Source organism: Anas acuta, chromosome 17 (genome assembly GCF_963932015.1).
Source record: "Anas acuta chromosome 17, bAnaAcu1.1, whole genome shotgun sequence".
Taxonomy (NCBI): domain Eukaryota; kingdom Metazoa; phylum Chordata; class Aves; order Anseriformes; family Anatidae; genus Anas; species Anas acuta.
The window spans coordinates 11,173,650-11,201,537 of record NC_088995.1 but is presented as its reverse complement, the minus strand read 5'-3'; the positions used below and the strand labels follow the sequence as shown (position 1 = coordinate 11,201,537).

General features: G+C 38.8%; 2 protein-coding genes across 10 annotated transcripts in view; both read left to right on the top strand.

Moving 5' to 3' along the window:
• Positions 1-6,474, top strand: part of GOLGA3 (golgin A3) — a 28,351-nt gene extending 21,877 nt beyond the window's left edge. For 5 of the 8 annotated variants that reach the window (XM_068653712.1, XM_068653713.1, XM_068653709.1 and 2 more), the window contains 2 exons: positions 853-1,007; positions 2,034-3,791. In XM_068653712.1, coding sequence (XP_068509813.1) covers positions 853-1,007; positions 2,034-2,244 — 366 coding nt within the window. In that variant the 3' untranslated portion in view covers positions 2,245-3,791. Of the gene's footprint in view, positions 1-852; positions 1,008-2,033; positions 3,792-4,809 lie in introns of those variants that run through there. The other 3 variants (XR_011088467.1, XR_011088465.1, XR_011088466.1) reach the window with 3 other exon arrangements.
• A 529-nt stretch (positions 6,475-7,003) lies between these two features.
• Positions 7,004-27,684, top strand: ANKLE2 (ankyrin repeat and LEM domain containing 2). 2 transcript variants are annotated; one of them, XM_068653715.1, is made up of 13 exons: positions 7,004-7,131; positions 11,694-12,182; positions 14,440-14,631; positions 15,444-15,637; positions 17,153-17,341; positions 17,635-17,757; positions 18,134-18,200; positions 18,904-19,085; positions 20,711-20,817; positions 21,707-21,900; positions 22,866-23,583; positions 24,114-24,245; positions 24,618-27,684. In XM_068653715.1, the coding sequence occupies exons 2-13, from the start codon at positions 11,705-11,707 to the stop codon at positions 24,853-24,855; spliced, it is 2,814 nt and encodes a 937-aa protein (XP_068509816.1). In that variant the 5' UTR covers positions 7,004-7,131; positions 11,694-11,704; the 3' UTR covers positions 24,856-27,684. The 2 variants fall into 2 exon arrangements, with proteins under 2 accessions (XP_068509816.1, XP_068509815.1); XM_068653714.1 differs by lacking the exon at positions 7,004-7,131 and adding an exon at positions 7,143-7,407.
• Positions 27,685-27,888: the final 204 nt, after the last annotated feature.

Genomic DNA, 27,888 nt, shown 5'->3' with positions numbered 1-27,888 from the left:
CTCGTAGTATAAAGTTACTGACGTTCTGATATTTAAATAATAAATACGGGAAGATGTGCAGGCAAAAGTAACTTTACTGGTCTTGACTTTACTTCTTTTTCATTAGAAAACTTTGTGTCTACTATATTATCTTCCACTTACATTTTAACTTATAATAAACTAAAAAAAAAGTGCTTAAATTAAATCATGAATCATGGGCAAATACTTAGTACTTTCTTAATGTTCATGTGTCTGTCTTCTCTATTCTTGTCCTATCTAGTTTTTCATCTTTCCACAATTTCAAAAGGTGACTATTAATGGCTTCTTTGATTTTTATTTCTTTTCCTATTTGCTAACCACATACAGAAAATGCAGTAATAGTAGATCTCTTGCTCCTTCCTTCTTTGAAGTACTTCTCTCAGTTAAGAGAACTTCATATGGAACTCATCTGTATCATTCTTCTAGACATTAATCTAGATATTTCACCCTGCAGGTTCTTGAATTTCCAGGAGGACTTATTTGATTATACTTAACTTCTTTGTGTTTTTTTTTTTTCCTGAATTTTTCTCTTAACTATACTGGTAGCATGTTATTAAAATTTGTTGTGAAGATCCAGATTTAAATCCTTATTGTTTTATTTCTTGACTAGTCCTTCTGTATGCTCTGTGTTTACCTATAAGTATGACTAGAAGCTGACATTAGGTTAGGAACTTTTGCTTGTGACCCATGAGGCTTAACTGTATTGTAGAGCAAGTATCAGAAGCACATCCGTGTTAAGTACCAGTAGTGTGATATGAGACTTTGTGTGATAAAAGTGAAATGGATGGAATAAGCTGACTTTTTATTTATGGCTCTTTTTTTTCCCTTAACCAGAGGAAAGGAGAGAATAACTCTTCAAATCCTGTAACTCCAGTCAAGATTCCTGATTGTCCAGTTCCTGCTGCCTTGCTGGAAGAATTGTTGAAACCATCAACAGCTGTGAGCAAGGAGCCTTTAAAAAATCTGAACAGCTGTCTCCGGCAACTGAAGTATGGCCTGTTATTTAAAACCATATTAAATAATTTTTTAAATGTTTCCAGGAAACCATCTGCCAGCCTAAGAAAAAAAAAAAAAGGATTTGTGAAATGAATTATTTTCCTCTTAAAGGGACTATATTTAGGACACTAGGATGTTCTGTCATCCTAAATGTTTGCTTAAATGGCAATGAAGTAACAAAAGAAGCCTTTACAATATACTAGGCAAAATGTCCATCCTAGATTGTTGATTTTTAGTACACAAATAAATATACTGCAAAACAAACCAGAAACAGCTATTTTTAGTTGTTGCCAGTGGAGAAGCTGGTGTTTCTCTCTTCATAACACCAGCAGGGCTGCTTTTGATAGGAGCCCAGGCAATGCATTAATAAATCTATATTGAGAAATTTTATTCTGCCAAGAATTTATTTGCATGTCTTTGCTCACAAGGATGCACACACAATTCTGAGCATGAAAGCTCCAGCTTCAGGAAAATGGGGATTTGATGTTAATGTGGAGAACTGAGCTGCAAATTCCACCATCATCGATGTTTTAAGAGACAGGTGATCATGGAACATTATCACAGGCTATTACCAAACTAATATTTTTACTAAATTGGTGTCTGAATATGAGTCATAATGTGTTTATCTAGTTTATTTTTCTCTGGTGCTTTCCTTGCCTCTTCTTCTCATGTTGCCTTTTATACCAGCAATAGCACCATGTTCATCAGGTTGCAGTCACTTAGAGCCTGTGCTGAGGAAATGATGCTGCATCATGCCTGGCAACAAGTATGTGCAGTAAAGGAGATGCTGCAGTGTTGGCACTTATTATTTTTGGATTAAGCGTATTGTATTTGTTTTGCTTGTAAGTTAAAGACAATTTCTAAGGTTCCTTTAGACTCTTTTTCTCAGCTACAGCCTAGATAATCTTGGAGTAGTTATCAAGAATCAGAAAAGTAATTGTGATCTTGCATTTAACATGCAACTTTCTGCCTGATAATATTTGTTCTTTTTTTTGTTGTTGTTCCCAAAACTCTAAAAGGCAAGAAATGGACAGTCTTCAGCGTCAGATGGAGGAACACACCATTACAGTACATGAATCAATGTCTTCATGGACTCATATTGAGGGGCAGCTATTGAGGGACCTTACTTCCACCAGTCCTGCAACTGCATCAGACCAGCAGGAGATTCCTACTGTAGATGAAAAGAAACAGAATTGCGATGTTAGTGACAGGGAAGTTTTGACACTATAACCTTCTCTGCAGTTGTCTTTCTTCCTATTGCTTTAAGTGTGTAAACAAGTCTTTATCAAAATTATTTATTTATTTCATTTAAAAAAAAAGGTGTTCAAAATATTGCTTTTGCCTGTAGAAGCAAAGGGCATGGTTTTGAGAAACTGGCATAATAATAAGTGCCGAATGTGCTATTCCAAGGATTTGTTTGAAACCTTACCATAATAATTCTACCATGTTTGGGACTGCCAAGTGGTAAATTTGACTCATTTGGCTTTAGTGAGAGATTAAGAAGGCTCAAAATGAGGCCAAGAAGAGCATCTGCTTCCAGGTCTGCATTTGTTTAATCTGGGTAAGTTTGTTAATAGATGATGGTTAATTATGTATCATCTGGGTTTTGTTCTGTTTATTTTTTTCTTTAGGTTGGGGGTCGGGGTGTTGATTTTTCACCCCCCCAGTTTTTCCCCTATCTTGGGCTGTATCCAAATTGCAGGGAAAAAAAAAGTCCTGCTCCTGTTCAATTAGCAGTGGTTGAGAAATGGATACTCCTAGTAGAGCATCCTTGTTTCTCCCACCTACGATGTCTTATTTATTATTTTCAGATTACATATGTCTGCATTTAGGGGAGAAAAAAAAAACAAACATTTGAAGCCATTTGTAGTTACGAAGATGACCTTTGATCTATGGCAAAAGAAACAGGCTGCAAAGATGACAGAACTTTGGCAGATTTGCCTGGGATGTTTTCTGAAGTGTCACAGTTTTTCTCTTACAGTTGCAGGCCAGTAGGGAGCTTTGCTTCACTGCACAAACACTTCTTGCACCTTTTTAGTTCGACTTTTGAAGTAGACATCCTTGATTAAAGGTATGCTTGTAATATATATACATATATATATATATAAAAGAAAAATCATAATTTTCTGACTTTGACTATCTGTTTTAATATTCTTATATAATGTAAGTTAAAGCTGACATAAGGGTTTTTGGTTTTGTTTTGGTTTTGTTTTGTTTGTTTGTTACTGCCATTGTTCTAATGTTACATTCAAGTTAACTGGGTTTTGACATGCTGTACAAATGGCTTAGGGAAATTAGCCCCCAAAAGCCAGAGCTTTTAGAAATGTAATTATTTTACTGTAAAGACAAAATTATAATGCCTATACAATTATTATTTTGATTATCTTCTTCCACACACTGTCCCAACTGCTTGCATCCTCTATTACAAGGTGTCTGTTGTGAATGTAAATGGTGGAACTATGACACTCTCTCTAGAGGTGCCTTGGCTAAATTATTATTAAAGCAGCCCACCTTAGATTCCTTCTTCTTTGGTCCCGTCAGTCCATGTGGCCTAGGGTGCAGTGATAAGCCACTCTTATCATTCAAAAATCAGTGCAGGGATGCTGCTTCATCTAATGTGCTAAAGCACAAATCAAAATACACACGACGTTATTTGTAAGAATCATTGGCAACTCAGGTACCGACATTTGTTTTTAAAACATAGAAAACACATCAATTATATTCACTACAGATTGGCATTAGAAAATCTAGTAAGTATAAGAGGACTAGCTTTTTTTTTTTTTTTTTTAAAAAAAAAAGCATCTCTTCAATTATTTTTTTCATAATTAGCTGTAACAGCATTCAGAAAAGTCACCTTGTCTCTAATTTTTATTTGTCGTGTTTACTTACTTTTCTAAAGAGGCAGTTGCTTCTTTGAGGAGGCTCCTTTTGGATGGGTTTGTATGTTTCTGTGAGAAATGACTGCAGTTTGCTTAACAATAAGGCAAAACCCAAACAAGTGTGGGGAGAAGCTGTGTTTATTCAGAGTCTTAGTTTTCATAATTACCAACTTAAGAACCCATCCAGTTGAACACTTTGCACTTAGTGTTCCAGAGTGACATTGTGCCCCTTAATTCCTTGGAATTTAGCTTACATTTTATGGGATCAGAGCCAAGTGATGCTGAAAGTCAAGGTTTTCAATTCGGTGAAGGGAGAAGTGTATTAGTGTGACATTAGGTGTCCAACATATAGAATTACTGATCTGTTTAAAGAAAAGTCAAAAGCATTACTAGCTTAGACATGTTAATGTCTGCGTACTACTGCAGTCTACTTTGCAGAGTAAATGGTACTGATTATCTTGCTGCTGTCATGTTCTTGAAGTTGCCTGTATATTAAGCTCTAAGAGGGGAAATACGCAGTGTTGTTAAATAACAAAATTAAAACTACATAATAAATAATATATTCAGTACAAAAAAGGTTACCAAATGTTCAGGATTTTAAATAAAATAACACTTGTGCAGGGTTAATGTTGGTGTTCATTTTGGTAAATACATTGCCTGCGGTTAATCTGTTATGTTTTAAGTGCAAAAGTTTGCCGACAGTTGTAATAGATAAAGCTTTTATCTGGTATCAAAGAAGCCAGAGTTGTAAGAAACCTTCCTAGGTCTTAGGAACATCTGCTCTCCTTTCTGTATCAATAATAAGACTGCATTCAGTTTTCAGTGTAGTGCAGCACTTTCTCACTAGCTCACTCCCTGTAAGACATCTGAGTTTATATAATCAAGTAGCCTCAGATGCATATTTTTCCTTTTAAAGATGAAGGAGCTGTTTTGAAGTTCTCCAGTTAGATTTCTGCATTGATCCACCTGTTTTTCTCTCTCTGGAAATTCCTGGACACGAGTTATTTTCATTTTATATCCCCCATGTGGTTTCCTACAAACACAAGCAGTATGCCATTTATTTAAACGAAGCACGGATGACAAGACTTTTGCAGTAAGTCTGGTGAGGTAATGATCCACTGATGTTACAGAAGTCACTGAGAAGCCTTCTAGAAAGAGCACTCAGCATGCGACAAAAGCAAACCCTCTTCTTTGAAGCTTATCAGCTATGTATCTTAATTATCCAGAGAAAAGAGTTGCTGTTACATTAAAAAGCCTCACCCTGTGGCTGAGCACGCTCTCTGTTCAAAAGCTTCAGGTCTCCTGCTGTCTAGGCAGTAAACAAACAAGTTATCAGAATGAAACCTGAGTTCCCTCTGCATGTCTCAGCACTACCAAATAGATCAGAGGAGTAGCAGTGCCTCATTAATATCGATGTGTATTTAGAAATTTAAGAATAATTTTCCAAAGTTCTTTTCATTTTTTGAAGTAATGTGCAATTTTTTTCTGTAACAGACTGTGTTTTCCATGTCTGTTCTTCAGTGGCTGCTACCCACTGAACAAGTCTTGTTGATGAAGCAGAAATGTTGTAAAATGAGAATGTTTCCCAAATACTGAAAGTCATTCAAGGCTGCAGCATTGCTTTTTCAAATGGGTTGGGTTTTTGAGAACTCTGGAATAATTGTCCATTAAACAACAACAGAAGCCCTATAATGGAAAAAATGTCATTTACCGAGTCTATGCTGTTGCTGAACATTGTACAATGTTCCATTCTATCGTCTTCCACGTCTCTTGGAAATGCTTGTGCACTGTATAGGGATCTGCTGAGCCCCTGATCCACTCATGCTCTGGGAGGATCTGATCCCAAACTGTTCAGGCAATATGCTAGCTGGAATCTATGAGAATTTCACATATTGAAATAGAGTAATACCCAGAGTGGAAGTTCTAGTGCTTGTATTTTCATGGATTACTTATACCTCTGTAGGGGAATGAAATGCAGTGGCACAGAAGTTTTAATGCTAGTTATGACAACGTTAAAGGTGCACTGGGGACAGATAGTATCAATACAAGATTAATTTAAAGATGACAAAGTCACTACTGGTGATGCAAAAGCTTGTGATGTATGTTCTAATAACTTTGCCAGGGAAGTATGAGTAGTATGCATGTGACTTGATGTGACCAGAGCCTTTAAATATTTTCATATAAAAGTAATTACAGTCCAAAGTAATTACTGATGCTCATAAGCTGTCAGTCTGATCACACTTGTCTCCTAGTGTTGCATAACACTTCAGTCTTTGAGAGTAGAGCAGCCTAATTTCCAACACAGATGCACGGATTTCTGGAGGAGATAGAGATGTTCTCAGTATTGTAAAAGAAATTGTTGTTTTATACATGACATTTAATAATTTAATGTCTGCTTAGGCTGTATTTGTAAAGACGGAAGTTAATCATTTCATGTTCTTGAGTGGATGAGCCAGGGGACGGAGGAGTTACGCTATGTACCATTACTATTTATGATCACACAAAGCATGTTGATTATAAAAATAATGTGCATAGGAATTCCTTTAAAAGTTTTGTGCAATAAACTATTTTTGGTAAAGGACTCCATGTTGTTTTTTTCTTGTAAGGAGAAATCGATGTAATCTTCTCTTTATTTTTTGACTTTTTGTTCAGGATTCAGAATACGCTGCACAGCCACTTCAACTTATTCTGAAGGTCTAGTGTCTTTTTCCCCTCTTCTCGTACTGCGCTGCCTGTATAACCTCACCGTATCCGTACAATGCTGACGTTGCACACAACGCGGTGGCTGGTTTAAATCCGCTTTCTGTTTTTTCTTACGATCCCCGAGGGCCTTCCCCCGTTACGCTGTGTTTCAAACCACTCATTCCGAAAGCGCCGTGCGCGCGCTCCCTCCCACCGCGCACCGCGGCCGGGGCAGCGCGAGGCTGGCGGCGGAGGAGCCGCGGGAGGCTCGGCGGCGGCCGGGCCCGGCTGCAGGAGGGGAGCCGCGGCCCCACGGCCCCGCCACGCGCGGCTTCAGCCGCCCGCCCGCGGCACGGTAAGGCCCGGCCGGGCCCCCCCCCCTTCCCGGCCCCCTCCCCGCCGGGCTCGGGGCGCTGAGGCAGCGCCGCCGCCTTCCCGCCGCCCCCCGCGCGGCGGCCATGAGCGGGCCGGGCGGGAGGAGGCGCGGTCCCGGCATGCCGCGGGGCGCGTTGCCGGGGCGACGGGGCCGTTTCGCGGCGGGGCGGGAGCCGCTGAGGTACCGGGCCCGGCCCGGCGGGGAGGAGGAGGGGCGGCGGCGGGCGGCGGGCGGGCCGCGGCATGGAGCGCTGGGCCGGGGCCGGCTGGGGCTCCCTGTGGGGGGCCGGCTGGGGCCGCTGGCCGGCCTGGGAGCTGCTGGCCGCCTGCGCCGTCATCGGCGCCGTGGGCTGGCTGCTGCGGCTGCTGGACAGGAGGCCGAGAGGCCGCCGGGCCCCGCTCGGCCCCACCGCGCCGCCCGCCGAGGGGAGCCGGCGCCGCGGCGGGAGCCGCCCAGGTGAGGGGCGCGGGGCTGGGGCTGGGGGCGGCCCCGGGGGAGCCGGGCGGCCCCGCTCGCCAGGCCCCGGCTGCCCGCTGCAGGCCTCGGTGGGCTCGGGGCCCGGCCCCGCCTCGTCGGGGAGCGGCCCTGCTGCCCTGCCGCGGCGCTCGGAGCCCTCAGGCGCTGACCGGCGGCGGCGGGGGCTCGGCCGCTGGTAGCTGCGGGTCGGAGCTGCAGCCCCCGCGGTGGGTGTGCGGCTGCAGGCAGGAGGCGGCTCGCGGTGGATTCCTGGCTCGAGGGAAAAACGCGTGCTTGTGCTGCTTGTGTGCTGAAGGGCTCGATAAGCAGCGGGGGGAAAAAAGCGTTCTTGCAGTGTTTATTTACTGACGGGTTTGATAAGTAGTGGAAAAAAAAAAACCAAAAAAAAAAAACACAACAACTGTTATTGCATTGCTAATTCACTGAAGGGTTGGATAAGGAGTGAAGAAAAAGCAACCTGTGTTCTTGCATTGCTAATTTACAGAGCCATTTGATAAGTAGTGGAAAGAACAGCACTGCCGCCCTTAAAAGTTGATTATTCATTCTCTCCTAGTACTGGCCTTAATTTTTTGAAGCAGATTCTGCAGTTTCATACTGATGTAGCAAGGCAAAAGAAAATGTGTTTTTTGCCCGTTCTTCCAGGATTGATTAGGAAGAAGCCACAAGTATGCGGTGACTGTTCCAGTGGTTGATGGTATTTGTAAAACCACTGAAGGTAACTTGCAAGACCTTGTGTGCTAAATTAGAGAAAAGTAACTTGCACTAGTGCTGGCCGAACTCTGGATCATTTGAATTTACATAAAATGTATTTTAAGGTTCAAATAATAACCTTCTGCACTCTGCACATACAGAACTGTCCAAATGATTATCTTAAAACAACTGCTAGTGTGCGGGTTTGCAAGTCACACCTTTTGGTTTGGACAGATGGAAATAGGCAGTGCATTTCCATTTCCAGTGCAGATGTTTATCAGTATTAGCTAAAAGCTTAGTGTCAGTACAAACATTTAATGGAAGTTCTGTCTTATTTCTAAGCAAATTTCAAAATTCTTTAAAATAAGCCGTGTTATTTAAAAAAAATATCTTACTAATGCTGTAGTAAATAAACTGCCATGGGAGATTCAAAACAACTGTGTTGCTTTGAAAAACGTTTTTGTGTTTCTGAACAGGAAAATACATTATCATGAAACAAGTTGGCAGGTAATTTGAATATGGCCTTTGACAGCTGGGTGAATGTTGTCACACAAACAATTTTTATCTAGAAAACTCCTCGTACTGACAGATCTGAAACCAAAGATCAGTTGCTTCATGGAGGGTCTGCTTTGTCATTTGACTCTGATGCGGTTGTACACAGTTGTAATGGATGCATTAAATAAATATTTTCTTACACTGATGAGGTTGAAAATCAAATTTTAGGCAGTAAATTGTATCAAAACATAAGATACCAGAGAATTCACTCCTTTCCTGTGTTTTTGACTTAACCCTAAGCCAAGGAGAAAGGTTTCATGCGTGCCTGTGTGCTCTACAGATATGAACTGTACGTATTTGAGTCTGCTCTTGTGCAGTGTTTGGAATGATCATGCTGGTTCTAAACCCTAAAAATGCGAACATTTCCTGAGTTAATTCTTCAATATAAGGCCTTTCAAATTACTTTTGTTGAGGTGTTTCTGCAATAACTTTTCTTGCTCTGAGTTTTCATTTTTACCATGTTTTTTTTCTTTCAGTTAATCTCAAAAAGGAAATGATCAGAATAGAAGGTCTTAATATTCACGTATATAACGTCAGGGCCACATTTTATCCTTAATTAAAAGAGTGGCATAAAATTTCATTAAAAAAGAGTGAGAAAATTGTAGAATCAGAGAATGGTTTGGGTTGGAAGGGACCTCAGAGCCCACCCAGTTCTAACACCCCTGCCACATCAGGGGCACCTTCCACCAGCCCAGGCTGCTCCAAGCCCCCTCCAGCTTGGCCTTGGGCACTGCCAGGGATGGGGCAGCCCCAGCTTCTTGGGGCATCCTGGGCCAGGGCCTCACCACCCTCACAGCCCCTTCATGTGTATCTGCGGAGTCACAGGGCTGTGGGCAGGTCAGATAATCCTAGCAGTGAGGTTCTCTGGAGGTTCAGGCATCACGAGGGAGCTGGAATACTCTGTGGAGGTAACTCAGCAGTATCAACCGTGTCTTTGCACAGCTTATTTTCTGCAGCTGCAATGCTCTCATTTCCCATGGTTTCTCTAAGGTTTCAGTTAGTATTTATGAAATATTCTGGGACTGAAGTGCATGCTCTAAGAACAACACGTTTAAAAGCAGGCATTCAAAAAAAAGGGGAAAAAAAACACAATTACTGCTCAAAGAAAACATCCCTCACACTCATATAACTATACCTGCCAAGTTAAAATATTTGAAAGTCTACCTAAAGTTTGGCATTAACATTGTTTCCATAGTTTTAGAAACTATGTCCTAGTTTTAGAAATACCGTAGCTTTGAATTCTGATGCCAGTGGGAATTTTCCTTGGCTGTATTCACTATTCCAAAAATGTATAAATACTGAATTTTTTTATATTGAGAAGTTTCGCTCTTTGCCAACCTAACCTTCAGATGATTTAAAAGCAATGCGGTCATGTATAGTTGGTTGATATATTTTGTGATAATGCTGTTGGCCATACAAATGAAATAAAAGGGGTGTTGGCTATACTGCAATTCTGCGATGAGGATGCAATCTTGGAATCACTTCTGAGTTTGCATGCTTTGACAGAAAGCACACCGGGCGTGTTAGGATCCCGTGTTTGAAATGCTGCAGGCCTGCTGCCCTAGGGTGCAGCCCCTCACTGCTCAAGCCTCACGTTAGTAACCCAAAGACACACGTTGTAGTGGATGTTCTGGCTCATGCGAAGTGCTGCATTAAACCCTATTCATAAACCAGGAGAACTCTTCAAATGACCAGGTGTTTCTCATACCATGCTTAGACAACAGAAGGTAGTGCATGGGGAGTGCTACAGGGGAGAAAAAAATAACACCACCACAAAACCCTTTGCTTTAAATAGAAAGAAATAGTCTTAGCTGAGTTCCTGATCCATGCCTTGGTGTGCAAATACAACTGTTTAAATAATATTTTTACTTCTTCCTTTTGGGAAGCAGTAACTTGCTTGAATTGCTGCTAAAAATGTCACGAGCACCAGCCCCAGGCATGAACTGGTTAGCTAGTGAGGGAAAGGCCGAGTTAAGGAGGAGCGAAAACAAGCTAAAGGAGCACGGCAGCGTAATCGTTCCTGCCGTAATGCTGTCATTTCTAAATCATGTACAGCAGGGAACATTCACAGCCTTTATGGTTATATGGATGTAGGATCTAATGAAATAACGTTGAAGCTTTTTATGTTACTGAACGCCCCAAATCCTGTATTTTTTACATTTAAAGGTTTTCCACAGCAAGTAATTGGTACTGGCATCATGTTTTCAGTATCTTTTTGCTGCCCATGTGGAAGCTGTAAGTGTGTGGGTAATGTGGAAGGAACTGAGCAGGGAAATTTACGGTGTCGTACTGGAGAGAAGGGTTTTCCTTTGGAAATACAGAAATTCTTTCAGCTGCTGCTCTTTGTCAAGGAGGGAAATGTGAAAAGATCAACTGTTTTTCTGGCTGCTTGCTGTCAAAACGGGGGCTGGGAAAAAAAACATGTTGTGTAAATAGTTCCAGCCTTGAGTCACTGCCAGAGATAGACTCCTCTGGCTGCTGCATCATGCTTCTGTCTTACGCTTTTTTTCAGCTAGAAATTCTTAGTGAAATAACAGAAATAGCGGCTGTGCCTCTAGCTGTAGGCACTGTCTAACCTGAGTCTTGCAGTATCTATCATGTCCTGCTATGCCATTACTCACCCCGGTTGTTCATTTCCTGACAAGAGTCAAATATTATCCCTGCCTGTCATAAATTTTCATGCATAAACATTGTGGATTGAATTTACATTCTGAAAGTGTTAAAGAAATTTTAAAAGAACAAAACAAAATAAAACGTACATTGTAAATACACTTTTGTGTATTTACAAGTATTCGTGAGAGGAGAGGGAATAATGGTTAAAGGCTCGTGGCTTGAAAACTCTACTGTTGTGTTGGGTTGAAAAATATTTTGCCTTCTCTGCATCTGCATTCATTTCCTCAGAATCAGAACAATAGTTACAAGATACTTTTTGTTTTAATACAGCATTTAAATAGTAGGAGAAAGGTCATTGGTCTTTACATTTACAGTTCATCTCATCTCTTTTTTCCCTGCGCCTCCAGGTGAAATAACAATGGATGCAATATTATCCCGACTGAAGCAGCTCAACCCTGATGAGCTTAGAGAAGAAGTCGTAAGAGCAGGACTCAAGTGTGGGCCCATTACTGCGACTACTAGGTTTATTTTTGAAAAAAAATTGGCTCAGTTTTTGTTGGAGCAGCAAGGAGCATCGGAAGAAAAAGGATCAGGTTGGTCAGAGACTGCTGCTGGAAATGTCCCATCTGACAGCAGCCAGGCAGAATCTCAGAAGGCTTTGAAAAATGCAGTGCTGAATCACAACCATGAGGGAAACGTTCCCGAAGAGGCAGACTTTGGGTACTGTGTGGGTCTGAACCCTCCAGAAGAAGAAGCTGTGATGCACATGAACTGTTCGGCTCCAGTCTGTGGAGCAGGATATGCTGATTCACAGATGAGTGCTCAGATGCCATCCAGTGATCCTCCGCTCTACTATGGTGTTTGTCCTGTTTATGATGACATATTGGCAAGAAACGGTAAATGTCATATGTGTGTTTCTGAGGTGCTCAAATCTGGCCTGTGCTTTCCATATTGTATAGTAAAACAAAGTAGTATTTTCTGAGGAGTGTTTTCCGTAATATCCAGTTACATATCACTGTAAATTGAGGCAGTAAAGGTGAGTGGATACCAAATATGAGCAAAAAGCATTTGTTTGTGAAGCATGAATGCACATGATTTTACACTATTAAAATTGCCATGACTTCCTCACCTTTCTTTTTCTCCCTTGAGAAAAAAAGGAGAGGAAGAACTAAGTGAATAGTAGCAGTCTTTTCAAAAAAGGAAATAATTTCTGTTGTGCAGGAATTCATTGTGGGCATATCTGTGTGAATTAGTATTAAGAAACATTGGGCCAGGATTTAAAAGGACTAAGCTTTAATAATTATTAACAAATGTATTTTATGTAAGTTACAAATAACTTCGCTAGTTCAGATATGACATAGGGCAAACAGCCAGGAAGCAATTTTAGCCAATCAGCTGGGACATGGTCACACTGTTGTTGTTTTGGTTTCCATACAATCCCATAGCTAGGTTATTCAGGACTTTTTCATTTAGGACCTAAACTGAACGTCTGTTCTGTGACGTTCTTCTTATTAGCCCTTACAGTCAGACTGAGAGTTCAGTGATATTTGTGTGGTTTAATGAGGAGGTAGATGTATAAGAAACTGTTACAGAAAGTACTCTGCAGAATTAAGACGTGTTGATTTTGATAGTGTGATTACTTTGAGTTTAGAATCCATGCTGTACTCCCATTTGACCAGTTAAGTCAGTCTGGAAAATCAGGATGGTATTTTAGCCTTTTTAAAATTCCTTTCCTGAAGTCCATCATAGACTGCAACTGTGCTGTTTCAGTGTGAGTTGAAGACATGAATTTGAGGAATGACATATGAAGTTGCCTCTCAGCACACATACACACACACACACAGAAAGTTTGACTATTAAGAGATTAAATCTGTGTATTTTGCTTTCTAAGACAGCAGGCCTTTATAATAATACTCAAATTCTTTATTACAAATGATTTTCCTATCATAATCTATATTATGCTTTATTACGTTATTAGAATCCATGTTCTGTAAAACACTGTATGTGGTTTCTTCTGCTCTGTGCTTGTGCCAGACTTGCCCCAATTTCTCTCTATCTGTGACAAGTATTATCTTAAATTGGACATACACAGTTGGGTTTTTTTACTTCCAACAATAACCATTTTATAATCATATCTAGATAAGACATTTTTTCTGTAAAGCAGATGGTACAAACACCGCTGTGCTACTATTTTAGGCGCTGATTGAAGCTGTGGGTTTTTTTTTTTTGTTCCTGTATATAGCACTTACTGAATCTTTTGAGGCATGGAAATACAGTTATGAAACATCCTAGCTGTTCTGCCATAGTATTTGATGCACATGAAAATCCTTTACTCTAGGTATAGCTTAGCTGAAAAAAAATCTTTCTCCTTCTTTTGTACCCCTCCTGTGCCTTTAATTCCACTCAAGAATAAAAAAAGTAATCTTAGAAATAAACAATCAAAAGCTATTTATTCTATCATCAGTTGAAGCTAAAATGATCTAACAAATTTAATATTTTCCTTTCTGTCTTAATGCCAGTTGGTATCGAGGCGTTGGTCATTCTTCACATTTCATCTGTAAATACTGCCATAAGGAATCACTAAATGACCTAGTGGCAGGCTTACAGTAGTGCATAAAGCGTCATGCACTGTGAGGCAATAGTGAGTATTTGTTCTCATAGAAAAGACATTCCCGTATCTTAAGTTGAACAAAGTTACTTAAATGTGGAAGGAGAGGAAGGAGAATGGTTTGATTGCCATCTGAGGTTCTGTGTAGAAGTCTTAAGTTACGACAGTGGGTTGGTCACTTACATAGCTGAACTTCCTGCACAGAAAAACATGGAAAATAGTGCAGGGTGCAGCTTTGAGTTTGCTTTTCAGTCTAGATGTGAAACACTCTGATATAGGAACTGGCTGTTTATAAAAGAGATCTTCAAAACACTGATTGATGTGAACATTCACTGTACAGATAGCACCTGATGTTAGTTGGAATGTGTAACATTCTTCCTCTCAGTTTCCTTTGATAAAATTTAAATAGGCTTTGATTCTTTTGCCATGTTCATAGAGAAACAGTTTATGACCAAACTGGAAGGATAGTCTGATAATTTTATAATCTGTTTCTAGGAACAAATCTGAGGTATTGAAATGCCAATGTTGATTTTACATTGTTTCAGAGAGAATACATGTTTATGAAGATAAAAAAGAAGCTCTCCAAGCTGTTAAGATGATTAAGGGTTCCCGTTTTAAAGCTTTTTCAAACAGAGAAGATGCTGAGAAATTTGCTAAAGGAATTTGTGATTACTTTCCATCTCCAAGCAAGTCCTCCTTAACTTTGTCTCCGATGAAAACAGGATCATTTAACAGAGGTTAGTGAGAGTATTCATCTGTACTGTAGATACAATATGCAATCTGGTATTTTTTTTATCAGAAAAGAACCGACCACTTCATACCCAATGTACTTATAACAAGAAAAAAATCAAAGTGATAGAGTGAAGCATCTTAATGAATCGCAATTGGTTTGTTGTGATAAATTTGTTACTTTTAAAATGATTGCCTTTGTACTGGTTTGCACAAATTTTACGCTAAAAAATATTGCTATTCTTTCAAATCTGAAATGTTGTTAACAGCCTGCATAGATATGTTGCTTAATAGCATCTGGTTATATTTGGTGGAATTTGATTCTACTTGCGGACTTCAGGAGTTTCAGGTTTAATAAGGTGCAGGTAAAATTGCACAGTATATTAAAACTGTACTTAATTGTTCAGTAAGGTCTTATATTCAGAAAAAAAATTGTAACCCATGATCATATTTCACAGTGTTCCCAGTTGCTAGATTAAAGTGACTTGAATCATATAATTGCAAAAGCAATTTCAAATATTCAAGAAGTTCTTATTTCTTGTTGAATTTTGCTTTTAGTTTTGGAAGCAGATTAGTAGTTACACAATTTTTCAGTCCATATTAACTCTGAAAGTTTCACAAGACAATTGAGTCATATTTTCCTTCCTACCTGTTACTATCTACTAGTATGTTGAAATGTCTTGTCAATAATATATATATATATTTCTTTACATTAATGAGGCAAAATTAATCCTTTAGATTAAAAGATTTTGATGGTGGTATTAAAGTAGTGATCACTTTAAAGAATGCATATAGAAGTATGATACTTTTGTTTTAATAGATGGCTTATGCTCCCCTGAGATGGAAACTGCTAATAAAGAAAGGGCCAACAGTTATAAAAGTCCACGTACTCAGGATCTTACTGCTAAACTTCGGAAAGCTGTTGAGAAAGGAGATATATCAACGTTTTCAGAACTTATTTGGAGCAACCCTCGCTATCTGATTGGATCTGGAGACAATCCAACGGTTGTGCAGGTAAAAAAATAAAAATATAAAAAAATCCCGGTTCCACTTTAGTGATTTAACTTTGAGGCCTGATAAGCAGAACTGGAATTAATGTTGTTCCTGCTCTTCCTTCGAAAAAACTTCTTTCCACAGTGCACAGTTTCTCTGTGTTTACTGATACTAGCTGGAAGCTAACAGAAACGTGGCTGTTGTCTGTCTTTCAGAAGTGCCCCCAGGATAGTTGAGTTTGCTTTGCTTCAGAAGAGCTAAAGAAATGGAGTATGCAGTTTTTGAGGGAAAGAATAGTTTTGACCGGTAACAAAGAATAGCCTTGTCTTCATGTGGTATTGATAATTTTCAACCAGGATTTTTTAATGGAATAATGCTGTGTTTACTGTTGTTCAGTGTTTTTAGTGTTGTTTACTGTGTTCAGTTTTGGGCCCCTCGCTACAAGAAGGACATGAGGTGCTTGAGCGGGTCCAGAGAAGGGCGACAAAGCTGGTGAGGGGCCTGGAGAACAAGTCCTACGAGGAGCGGCTGAGGGAGCTGGGCTTGTTCAGCATGGAGAAAAGGAGGCTCAGGGGCGACCTTATTGCTCTTTACAGATACCTTAAAGGAGGCTGTAGCGGGGTGGGGGTTGGTCTGTTCTCCCACGTGCCTGGTGACAGGACGAGGGGGAATGGGCTTAAGTTGCACCAGGGGAGTTTTAGGTTAGATGTTAGGAAGAACTTCTTTACCGAAAGGGTTGTTAAGCATTGGAACAGGCTGCCCAGGGAAGTGGTGGAGTCACCATCCCTGGAAGTCTTTAAAAGACGTTTAGATGTAGAGCTTAGGGATATGGTTTAGTGGGGACTGTTTGTGTTAGGTTAGAGGTTGGACTCGATGATCTTGAGGTCTCTTCCAACCTAGAAATTCTGTGATTCTGTGATTCTGTGATATTATGGAACAGGGGAGTGTCTAGGCTGTGACTAGATGATCCTACAGCACCGCTTACCTTGGGACCACCATGCTGTAAATTTCAAAACATGCTGTGGATCTAAAATCCACTCGTAACTTATCATTTAGCGAACACTGGCAATCACATGTTAACAACTAACTTGTATCAGACCAGCTTTGTGAGGCTGTTAACGTTTAGTATGTAATGTGTTACAGTGCAATGAATTGTATATATATACACCTTTCTTCTTGCTCTATTTACATAGTGTGCTTCCTATCTCCTTTTATTATGTAGTACCTTAATATGCCTTCTTTGCTACGTATTTGCCCTAAATGTCAAAACAGACTATGGCTGAGTGTAAGGATAATGTAGTAAATTTTAAGAATAATGTGGGTATGTAGATACATGTCTTTACAGTGCTGTGTAACTTATTGCAGCTCTGAATGTTTATCTACTGTTTTGTAAATATATTTTCCTAAGATAATATTAAGAAATAACAATCTAAATATAAGACTGTGGGAACCTTTGAATTTTCATTGTTAAATCAGTAGAGAGTATGAGTGTTTAGATTTCTGTTCATTCTAATGTTAAGTCTTCTTTGTTTTCAGGAAGGGTGCAGGTACAATGTCATGCATGTTGCTGCCAAAGAGAATCAATCTGGTATCTGCCAGTTATTACTGGACACTTTGGAAAATCCCGAATTCATGCGGCTTATGTATCCAGATGATGATAGTACAATGTTAAAGAATCGCATCCGATATATTGTTGACCTTTACCTTAATACACCAGATAAAATGGTAAGATTTGTACGTTTGGCAGTTTCTTACTATTATGAAAACAACTGGAAGGGGTTAAGGAAGTGCAAGGGAGAAGGAAAGGCAATAGAAGGGGTCATTTCTAGGAAAAAAGAGCTGTTCATGGGTTTTGTATTTTTTAATGATCATTATTCCACAGTATGGTGAGAAATGATCTATTAAGAGCTTGGTCAATCCATCACAACATTCGGTTACTTTTTCTAGTCTCAAAGTACAGGGGATTGACTTTATTGTGTTTCCAAATATATGTGAATTTTCCTTCCTTCCCATCACAGGGATTTGATACTCCATTGCATTTTGCCTGCAAATTTGGGAATTTGGACGTTGTTAATGTGCTCACCTCACACCCAGCTATTGTAAAAAATCCAAGGAACAAATACGATCAAACTCCAGCAGAAGTAAGTCTCTCAGTGTCCACAACAAAAACATTATGCCTTAGTAGTATTTTTCAAGTTTGAATGTTTACTGACCTACTGTAGATAGAAGTCTAAGATACTAGTGCCATGATTAGAGTGTAAATCTCTGATAACATTAAAAATATTTTGTGTTGATTATATCCGAAAGAAAGTTCTGGATTTTATGATTCCCTGTTTTTTCTTTACAGTGTCCATTTTATGGATGTGGATGTATTTTAGTGGTTAGTTCAACTGTGAATTAAAAGAACTGGATGAGATTGGTAGAAGCCAGTAATATGACTATTCAAGAACTCATTGCAGTTGAGTGGAGATTGATGCCTTATGTTTTATTAATAAACAACTAATATTATATTAACAGGTAGTGTGTGAGAGAAGCAAGAATAAATCTGCAGAATTGAAAGAAAAACTAAGAGAGTATTTGAAAGGTCTGTATTCAAAGTTTTATACCATATCAGGCATATGATACGTTTTATTTTTCACCAGGACCTTTGCTATCTTCTTTGTTTTCTGTAGCATTTCTGTTCATAAGTGGTGCTACCGTAAAGTGCTGTAAAAAATCAAAAAAAACCTCTAAAACTGGCAAGGAACAGAAAACTTACTGTGTCTTTTAAATTACGTGGTCAGTACTCTTACTGGATGGATCACAAGGGTTTCTTCATAGCTCTGTAAGGCAGTCACGGCCCGTATTCTATCCAATGAGTCTATAGCAGCAAATTTAATCTAAAAGCAAACAAAAGCCATCTACAGAGCAGGAGGTTTATTTGTCATGTTTGGAAGTCATGTAATTTCCTTGACATGAAAGATTTCCCTGTTTTGTCATGTGTAAGTTTGGGCATTTGGAAAACTAAGTTTTGAACTTTTCTGACAAGCTTTAGGAATCGTCGTGTGTATCAATGCATGTATTTTTGCATTTGAGAGGGAAGGGAGCCTGAACTGCATTACAACCTGCAAGCAGTCAATAAAAACTGAAACAGTGAGTTTGAATTAGGAGCGTTACAAGTATACAAGCATTACAAGTATTCTTACTAATGAAAGTCAGATGGTAAAGTAGAAAGATTGATTTTCTTGGAAGAAACAGCAGGCTAACGTAACATGAAGTTAAGAAAGCTTTGTATTATTGTATTTGAGGTCGATACTATGTACCACTGCTGAGAGCAGAAGACAATTCCTCAGCTCCTGTAATTGGTGCACCCTGGTCACCGGATCAGACAGACGAGATTCCCCAGACACCTTTATCTAAATACCATGGCAGCCCCAAAGATCCAGTGTTGTCTATAAGAGCTTTTGCAGGCCCCATGAGCCCCTCAAAGGTAAGGATATAACGAGAACTCCATCCAACTCTAATGCCTTTTTTTCCCTTTTTTTATTTTTTTTCTCCAGTAAGGAGAAAACACGCACAGTACATTGTTGCTCCTGTTATAGATCGTGGCTTTCTTAATCTTGAACAGGGTTTTCTTCCATAGTGAGGGAAAACTACAGAATCTTTTTATTGCTGAAAACACAGAAACAGGTGGCGTAAGTAAGAGTGGAAATTTCATAGAATCAGCGAATGGTTTGGGTTGGAAGGGACCTTAAGGATCACCCAATTCCATCCCCCTGCCATGGGCAGGGACACCTCCCACCAGACCAGGTTGCCCAAAGCCACATCCAGCCTGGCCTTGAGCACTGCCAGGGATGGGGCAGCCAGCCACAGCTTCTCTCTGCAGAAGCCAATCTAGTCGAAAGAAAGTTTTTCTGTTCTTTTTGTTACTGTATTCTATTTAAATCAAATAGAATTTGATTATTTGGTCAAAGAGTACTCTTTAACAAACTTTGCATTGTCTCACAGATAATTTCTCTAACTTTCTAATGCAAAACAAGCCTTTACGTGTTGCTGTGAACTGGGTTTAAAAAATACATCTTTGTCTCATTTCTAGAAAGTTTGCAGTAGTTCATCATGCCTTTGCTTCTTGAATTAATGTTCATATTTTTTTCTAAATGGAAAAGCTGATGAGGAAGTAGTGGCTACTGGATAGTTTTGGAAGAGTAGTGATTGTATAGTAGGAAAAGTCTTTTGTTTTCATGAAGACTACTTAGATACCAGTGAAATGTACTTTAAATTTATAGGCATTTCCTTGACTCTTGTTTCATATGACCATGCTGACAGTACAACAGCTTTAGACATAGTGAGTAAATGAGATTAAGAATGTTCCGTCTTGTGATGCTTCAATTCCTACGGGACAGAGTTCTATGAAAATGCTTAAGATTTTTTGCTTGCAAAGATGCTTTTTGGTCAATTTACTGTTCACCTGACAGAAATGTAAATATGCTTTATACTCGAAAATTTTTACATAGGTTGTAAATAATGCACTATTTTGATTGGTGACATACTGTTAGAGATCCTAGTCACTGTTGCATGTATAAAGGCATAAAGTTTGGGAGTTCAAATTCAAACTTCTGAATAAACAGCAAGAATATATTATGACAATTGAAACAAGTCTGTGGAATCAGATACATACATGTAAAAACACCACCTTTGCATCGTGGAAGCCTCTAAACAAATGAGCATTTGTCATTAAATAAAATTATAATGTTGTAAGACACACCTCTTATTTCCTGCTGCATACAAATTAAAACCACCTAGACCTAGTATCAATACAGATTACGTAAAGGTGGTTATATACTGTCATCAGTATTCTTTTAATGAACAGTTACGAGACCAAAGTAAGCTAATAAACACACTGGGAAGAATAACCTTAGATCCAAAATGAGATGTTTCATAGCTAGAGTTGAGCAATACTTGTGGCAGAACCTGAGTATTTTTGACTAGAGACTGAACATGTAGACAGAGCACAGCAAAATGTCTTCTAGACCTTATAGGTAGGCATTGTGCCAGCACTGGTTTACTTTCATATTGTATGTGATGATTTTTAAAAAATTATTTCTTTTTTTAAAGGCTGAAGAATTTCGCAGGCTGTGGAAGACTCCACCCCGAGAGAAAGCTGGCTTCTTTCACAATGTCAGGAAATCTGATCTGGAAAGAGGTGTTGAAAGAGTTGGAAGGTATCTAATAGAGTATCAGTATAGAGAATTAGCAATAGCGCAATTAAAAGCAAAACACTTGTACTAAGAGTACAATTATTACTTAGCGAACATCTGTTTGAGCAAAAGTTATTTGCCAGAAATATTTTATAGACTATACCGTGCCTGGATTTTTACTGTTCTTTTGTGTGAACAAAATACTTCATCTAAAACTATGAGACATGGCTTTCCAGCTTTGCCAATAACAAAATATTTCAGTTTTGATGATACATACTGAATGCTTTTCCCAAACATTCACTCAACTGATTTGTCAGGAGATCTAAAATTATGCTCAAACTACTTATTCTGGAAAATGTGGAACTATTAAAAAGATAGCAGAATGAAAAGGTCCTAATACAAATGTTCTGCTTTACAAAAACCGTGTGTGTGTTATCATGTGTCCTTGCTGTTAAAATACCTTGTATCAGCAATATATAGAGAAAAACCATACTTCGTTACTAGCTGATCACAGTCCTTTCCTTAAAAAAAAACCTTGCTTCCTCTTACCTTCTCCCATTCCAAAATAATAAGAAAGAAAGCTATTAAATGGAGTGTCATTCAAATTATGCCTACATCGGTGTGGATTCGTGTCCATCTGATGTCTAGATACAGTCAGCTTAAAAATTGCAATACGTATGGTGCTAACTGTAAAAACAGGTAACATTGGAAAAATATTCTAAAGAAACACGATGCTATGCTTGCTAACAGCATGTGTATCGCTTGCACAGACTGTTGATTGTTGCAGGATTGTGTTGCCTAGTTGCACATTTATACTCCTATTAATAGCTGATAAAATGTATTCAGAAAAAAGTTATTGTCAAACTAATATTTATGTCTTCACAAATGATTCGTTTTATTTTATTTATTGCAGGGAGTTAGCTCATGAACTGGGGTTCCCGTGGGTTGAATACTGGGAATTTCTGGGCTGTTTTGTTGATCTGTCTTCCCAGGAGGGGTTGCGAAAATTAGAAGAGTACCTGAGTCATCGGGAAATGAGCGAAAAGGCTCAGCAAGAGACAGGGGAAAATGAAACCTGCAATAGATTTAAAACTCCACATCCTTCTGGTAAGAAAAAGGCAAATGTTGCAAACAACAGGTTGTACCTAGGGAGAGGAGGGAGGGAAAAGCATGGTGCCCAGGGAAATGGTATTCACCTATTGTGGTTGCTATTATTAATCTGTTATCCAAACAGTCTGATTATAGCATTGAAAAAGTAGCTAACAACAATGTGAACATGGGAGAATTAGAACAGACCTCATTAGATGTTCTTTATCTTATATTAGAAGTTATTTACGTGATTATAGCCCCTAAATGAAATTCCTGTAAGAATGTTCTGCTTTCAGTATGTTTTTTTCCAGAGCATTTGGAAATTTCTTTGTAGATTATGGAATTTTGTAATCCACAGATACAGAATAAATAACTTCTTAAATTACTGGAATAGCTATTTACACTTCAGGATGAAATTTAGACTCAACAAAACCCAGGAAGCTTTTAGAACACCTTAAATCACTGCTTGCTATGTATTTATGGACTACACACACTGCTCCCAAATCTTTGTGCTCCTTCCTCATTTCCTTTGTGATTATGGATCTGAAGGAGCTCTGTTACTGAGATAAACCTGGGCGGACAAGACCCTGAAGGATAATCATTGGAGTAGTTGTAAGCATCTGTTCCATTGAGGAGACAGAAACGTGCACTGTTCCATATTAGTAATGTTTTCCTAGCCTTTTCTGCTTCTGGATTTTATCCTTTTGTTGCTGGCTAATGATTGAATTAAGGAATGTAGGAAATAAGGTTCTCAAACAGTTAGGATATAAAAGGTTAGTTGCAAAAAAGATTAATCCATGAGGTTGTTATTTTGCATTGTAGGTTTAAGTTACGTTAGTTCAATCTGCTGCATAAATAAAATTACAGAGGGCCTCAATAAATAAAGTAAGGCATAAAGACTGGTTTTGTTCCCAGTTTATTTATCTGATGGGAGTTCTGTTGCAAGTCAGCTTATGTGTTGCTCTTATTAAAATTGTTTACAGGCAAGAGTAAAAAGTGCTGCAATTCTATTTCTGTTGGAGCATTTTTGGATGAGGATGATGATGACATGAGCTTAGAAGAAATTAAAAACAGACAAAACGCAGCACGGAATAACAGCCCACCTATTGTGTCCAAAGAACCTAGCATCGATGCTATTGGAGACTCTGAGTGTGATATCTTGTCGCTGGAGCGTACAGTAAACATCATAGAAACATCGGATCACCCCAGGCACTACGAAAAGGTGGCTTCTTCCAGCAAAAATGGATTTTGTAATCCTGTGGCCAGTGAAAGGATAATTAATGACAGAAAGCACTTGCGTGATGGAGAAGAATGTCGCGTATTGCCCATTTGCAGTATGATGTCAGAATTTGAAAGCCTGACCTTCCGAGAACAAGAGGGCGCAGGAGAATCAAGTAAAATCAGTGAAAAAACTGTGAATGAGAGAATTCTGGCTCAAAGAATAAGTCAGGGTAGAATAGCCAAGGACCAGCTGGATAAGACCTGCTATGCGGTTGCACTGGCAAGTTCTTCTGAGGCAAGTGCTACAGGTAAACCCGGAGAGGCCAAGTTAAGGACAGAGCACAAAATACCATCAGAAAAGGAGCGATTGGCCATGGAATCTGGAATTCAGACTAATAAGGCACAAATATGTCAAGAGCCTCCTTCCCACAAATTTCTGTTGAAGACTTCACCCACAAATAAGAAATTATTTCTGCTTGGGTATGAATCATCTTTTTTTTTGTCCTTTGGTCCATCTACGCAAAACAAAATGCTTTTTGTAGCATCACTGGCAGCAAGGTTAAACTCACGTGAAACTAAGCAATTTTTATTAAGGTGCTTCAGTGCTTGTACAGTAGCCATACAGCGCTTGCAATTAATTACCTGAATACTGTATCTGAAATGCAAAGAACAAAGACAAAACCTTTCCAAATCACAGTTTCAGGTAACTTTGTTGTTTACTATTCATCTGATGGACTTGTAACTTCATGGTGAGCCTAGTTTAGGGTAACAAAGTGTTTACTATACTGTTGGGATGTCCTCAGATTAAGTTTTCAAAACTTTTAAAATGAGGCTACTGTGTAATAATGGACAGTTATTTATAGCTGGACCTGCTGGAAAAAGTTCATACAGAAACTGTTTATAGAGGAACATGGGTAATTTGCTTTTATAAAAAATGTTTCAGAATTGGGATGGCTTATTGCCTGGACAGATGTGTCATTCTCTTTTATCTTGTTCTGTTTTTATTCTAGGGAACAGCCCTCGAAGCTGGACAGTGATGTCTTAGCAGCTATAGAAGCAGAACAGATTGATCCACAGAAGTACCCCCTTATTTACAAATGGAAACATGCGGTGCAGTCGTACTCGTCATCTGACAGGCAAAGGTATTGCTGCAAAGCCAACCAAATGAGCCACAATTCCTATGGCACTAACCAAGCTCAGGTGGATTTTGCTCCTAATGCCCCTTTTTTTATGGGAGCATTGGACCAAAATTGTCACGGTGCTTCACAAGCACCTGCTTCTTCTTCATGGCCATTCTGGAGAAAATTACATTTAATTAATTAAGCAACATGTCTAAATCAATGTGATATATTTGTGCTGTCACTTTCTCTTCTCAAACATCTCAGTTACAGTGCTTCTCTGATGGTAAATTATTTCCAAGACTGACTTGCAGATGACACCAAGTAACGCCACTGCTCGCTCGCTCTATTGCAGTTTTCTTAACGAAATGCAAAATGCCTTTGTCTTTCTTCCAGTTGGCCAAGTCCGGCATTGAAGGGAAGATTCAAGTCCCAAAGCACTGCTGCTGGCCCACCAAATGCTTCAGTGTATTCTAGTCCAGGAAGAAACAGTCCTGTGACGGGAAGTCCAGGGAAATATGGCAATGCTGCCTCATTCTCTCCAGACCCTGGGAGCCCTGGGCGCTACAGTCCAGCTTGTATCAACCATGCGCTGTTAAAACTGCGTTATTTTTCAGAGCCTCCTACTCACTAAACTATGATTTATTTTCCTGGAACTTTAATTATATTTTCATTGTTAGAGTGGAGGAAAAAATTACAATGTTACTAAAGTGACATGAGGTTTGCACTTGGCTATTTATTTTTCCTCAATTGAGGACAAATCTATGTTGCAAAAATTGAATATATGTCTTTATGCCATATATGAGATGATAGATTACTGGTGATATGCAAGAAGTTAGTGACAGTCAGTGCAGTTGTCCAGTAGCTATGAATTAACCCTTGTTGCCAGTAGAGCAGTGAGCTGAACCTTTACTTAGAAATGGTGGTATTTTACTATCACCAGCTGTCATCACAAATAACTCATTAGCCCTCAACTACATTTCTTTGCCTGGATAGTCTGAAGGAAGCACATCAGCAGCAAAGTCTTACCAGAAATCTTATTAGAAGTAATGGATGGCAAGCTGTAAAATGTTCTTCCACTTGCAGGGGAACATGGCAATTGAAAAGCCTAAGGCAGAGCCTCAGTAACAACCACCTTCCAGTGATGGGTATGAGTGTGATACCCTTGTGCATAATCAGCCAGCAGGTTGATCTAGATAGTTGAATACACACACACACACACGCATATATGCACACATATATATGTATGCATGTATTTACACAGAAAACGTCAAGTTTTACCTGATCTGAGGCTGTTACAAACACCATAATACTAATGAGTGTTTTAGTAAAGGAGCACTGTAGAAATTACTGGTATTCTGCTAAAGGTTAGTTTTAAGTTTAAAAAATAAAATTAGTTTGTTTTTCCCCACGAAAGCTTTCAACATTAGCAGATGTTAATAGTTATTACAGAAAAGCACATCAGCAATAATTTCAGCAAGTTTACCAGCAACATACCTTAATGGTCTAGTTTGTAATATATTAAAGTGGTATGCAGTGGCCTGTGATACAGCTACTTATTTCCCAACTGTTAAGAGATGAGTAAGGACTATAACTATTTTCACTGAAATCTACACTTTCACTATGCCTCTAGCCTGGATGTGGTAATGATCTTTTATTACAGGAGTCAAAAATTGTATTCTTTCTTTAGCCTTCCGTGAAAGTGACTTATTTTGACAGCACAATGCTGAGACTGAAGACTGCTTTTTCAAAAACTCAAGACAGTTTAATGTTTGTAATGTTGCTTGAAAGAAGGCTTCCAGAAAGAGGTCTCTAGTACTGCTGTTTTAAATAAATACATTTAAAAAGGAAACAGAAAAAAAAAAAAAGGCAAACTATCTTATATTTCCAACACAAAATTGATTAGAAAAATAATTAAAACCTTAAAAGGCTGTGCAATTAAAATAAAAAAAAAAAAGGTGGATTAGGATTCATGGATGGCACATGGAATGTGAGTAGATAGCCTTCTGGGACTTTTGTAACCTAAATGTATGGCTAAAGAAACACTAATGGTAGGCAGGCTGTTACCACTTAGTACTGGTCCCTTCACCACCTGTAGCTCTCACCGGTACAGAGCCTGGCTTTACAAATACAAACCTTAACAGGATTGATGGCTATTGCTCACTAGTGACTGTTTCATACACACTTAAATGGCTTCATTATTTGGTATAAACCTGAAAACTGCACTTAATGCTTTTGCAAGCTCAATAGTGCCTTTTGTAACATACCTTTTTAATTAAACTTTTGTTCTTTTAAAGCTTAAAAAAGTGGCACCCGCTTGCAGTGGGCCACACAGTTTTTCTTCTGGGATTTCTGGAATGGAACGTATTTTAACTTCTCTTTCTAAGTTTATTTGGTGCAACAGCTCTGCACTGTGGAAGAACATTCCTATTTTAGAAATTAATTATTTTTTAAAAATAAACACTTAATTAGATCTTTCTTTATAATTCTTTTTCCAATAATCTGGACATTAGGAAAAACATTTTACTCAAATGACTGTCATTCAGAGATATTCCAGACAACAAGCTTGGGGTGGGTGTCATTCTTTAGCAGACATTTAAACAACTGTAACCGACTATGTTACCAAGTATATTAACTTGACTTTTTCATATTTTTTTCAGTTGTTTGATGCAGCAGTCTCTGTGGTCTCAAACTACTGTTGGAAGGCTCAAAATTCCTACAGTTTTAATTAAAAAGGTTTGGGGGGGAAGGTCAGTAATTCAATGTAAATTATGTCTTTGTCATTCTTGAGGAATTATTCAAATGATAAGGGGAAGTAATTGCATGATATCAAGGTAAAGACAAAGTCTAGGGAAAGTTGCTAAGCAGATATCTGGCCATTCTTAATTTGTCATATGGCAACGCTGCACTTTTGATAAGGTTTTATCAGAGCCAGGAGACTGATACTAACACAGTAGTATTTTTTCCTTTTTATGCTTTGCTTTCTCTTTTTTTTTTTTTTAATATTTAAATGTATATTACTGTTATGTATGTGTATACACACACACGAAAACACACTAAGACACTTCCCTACCCTACCACCACCGTACCCTGCCTTCCACTTTGTAATTTTGTTTTGGTTCAGTCAAGAGAATATTTTTTTATTTGTTACATAGTTTGCATTACTCCAGTTGTACTGCATTTTACAAGGGAATTTTTCTAACAATGTATTCTCTTCGTCTGTTTAAAATAGGAGCAATTTATGTAGCGATTGATCAGTCACCATTGTGAAGTAAAGCTCTTCCACACAGAGCCTGTGGAGACACTATATCAGATCGGAATTGCTTCAGTTTACTTTTAAAGGTGCAAGAGATCAGGGTTTTTTTTGTTGTTCTTTTTAAATTAGCCAAGTGTCATGTTAAAAACAAACACAGAGTTACCCAGCTTTCTATTCAAAAATAAATGAGTGCTAAAAGTGTCACAATGTATTTGCTTAATGGGGCATAGTGGTAAGTAGGTGGGGTTGATACCATGACACGGTTAAATTGCTCATTACTCACGTCCTTTGTGTATGTGCGCACAATGAGGTTTGATTATTAAGCCACTACTTAAGTACTTTCATAATCTTTAAGAGAAAAGAAGTCTGCATACAATAAAAATTATCTTCATACTATCTTAATTTGAGATT

Coding starts and splice junctions, on each gene's coding strand:
- ANKLE2 (XM_068653714.1), top strand. CDS start 7,194: ATGGAGCGCTGGGCCGGGGCCGGCTGGGGCTCCCTGTGGGGGGCCGGC. Junction 15,638..17,152: donor ACAATCCAACGGTTGTGCAG/GTAAAAAAATAA, acceptor CTTTGTTTTCAG/GAAGGGTGCAGGTACAATGT. Junction 17,342..17,634: donor TTAATACACCAGATAAAATG/GTAAGATTTGTA, acceptor TTCCCATCACAG/GGATTTGATACTCCATTGCA.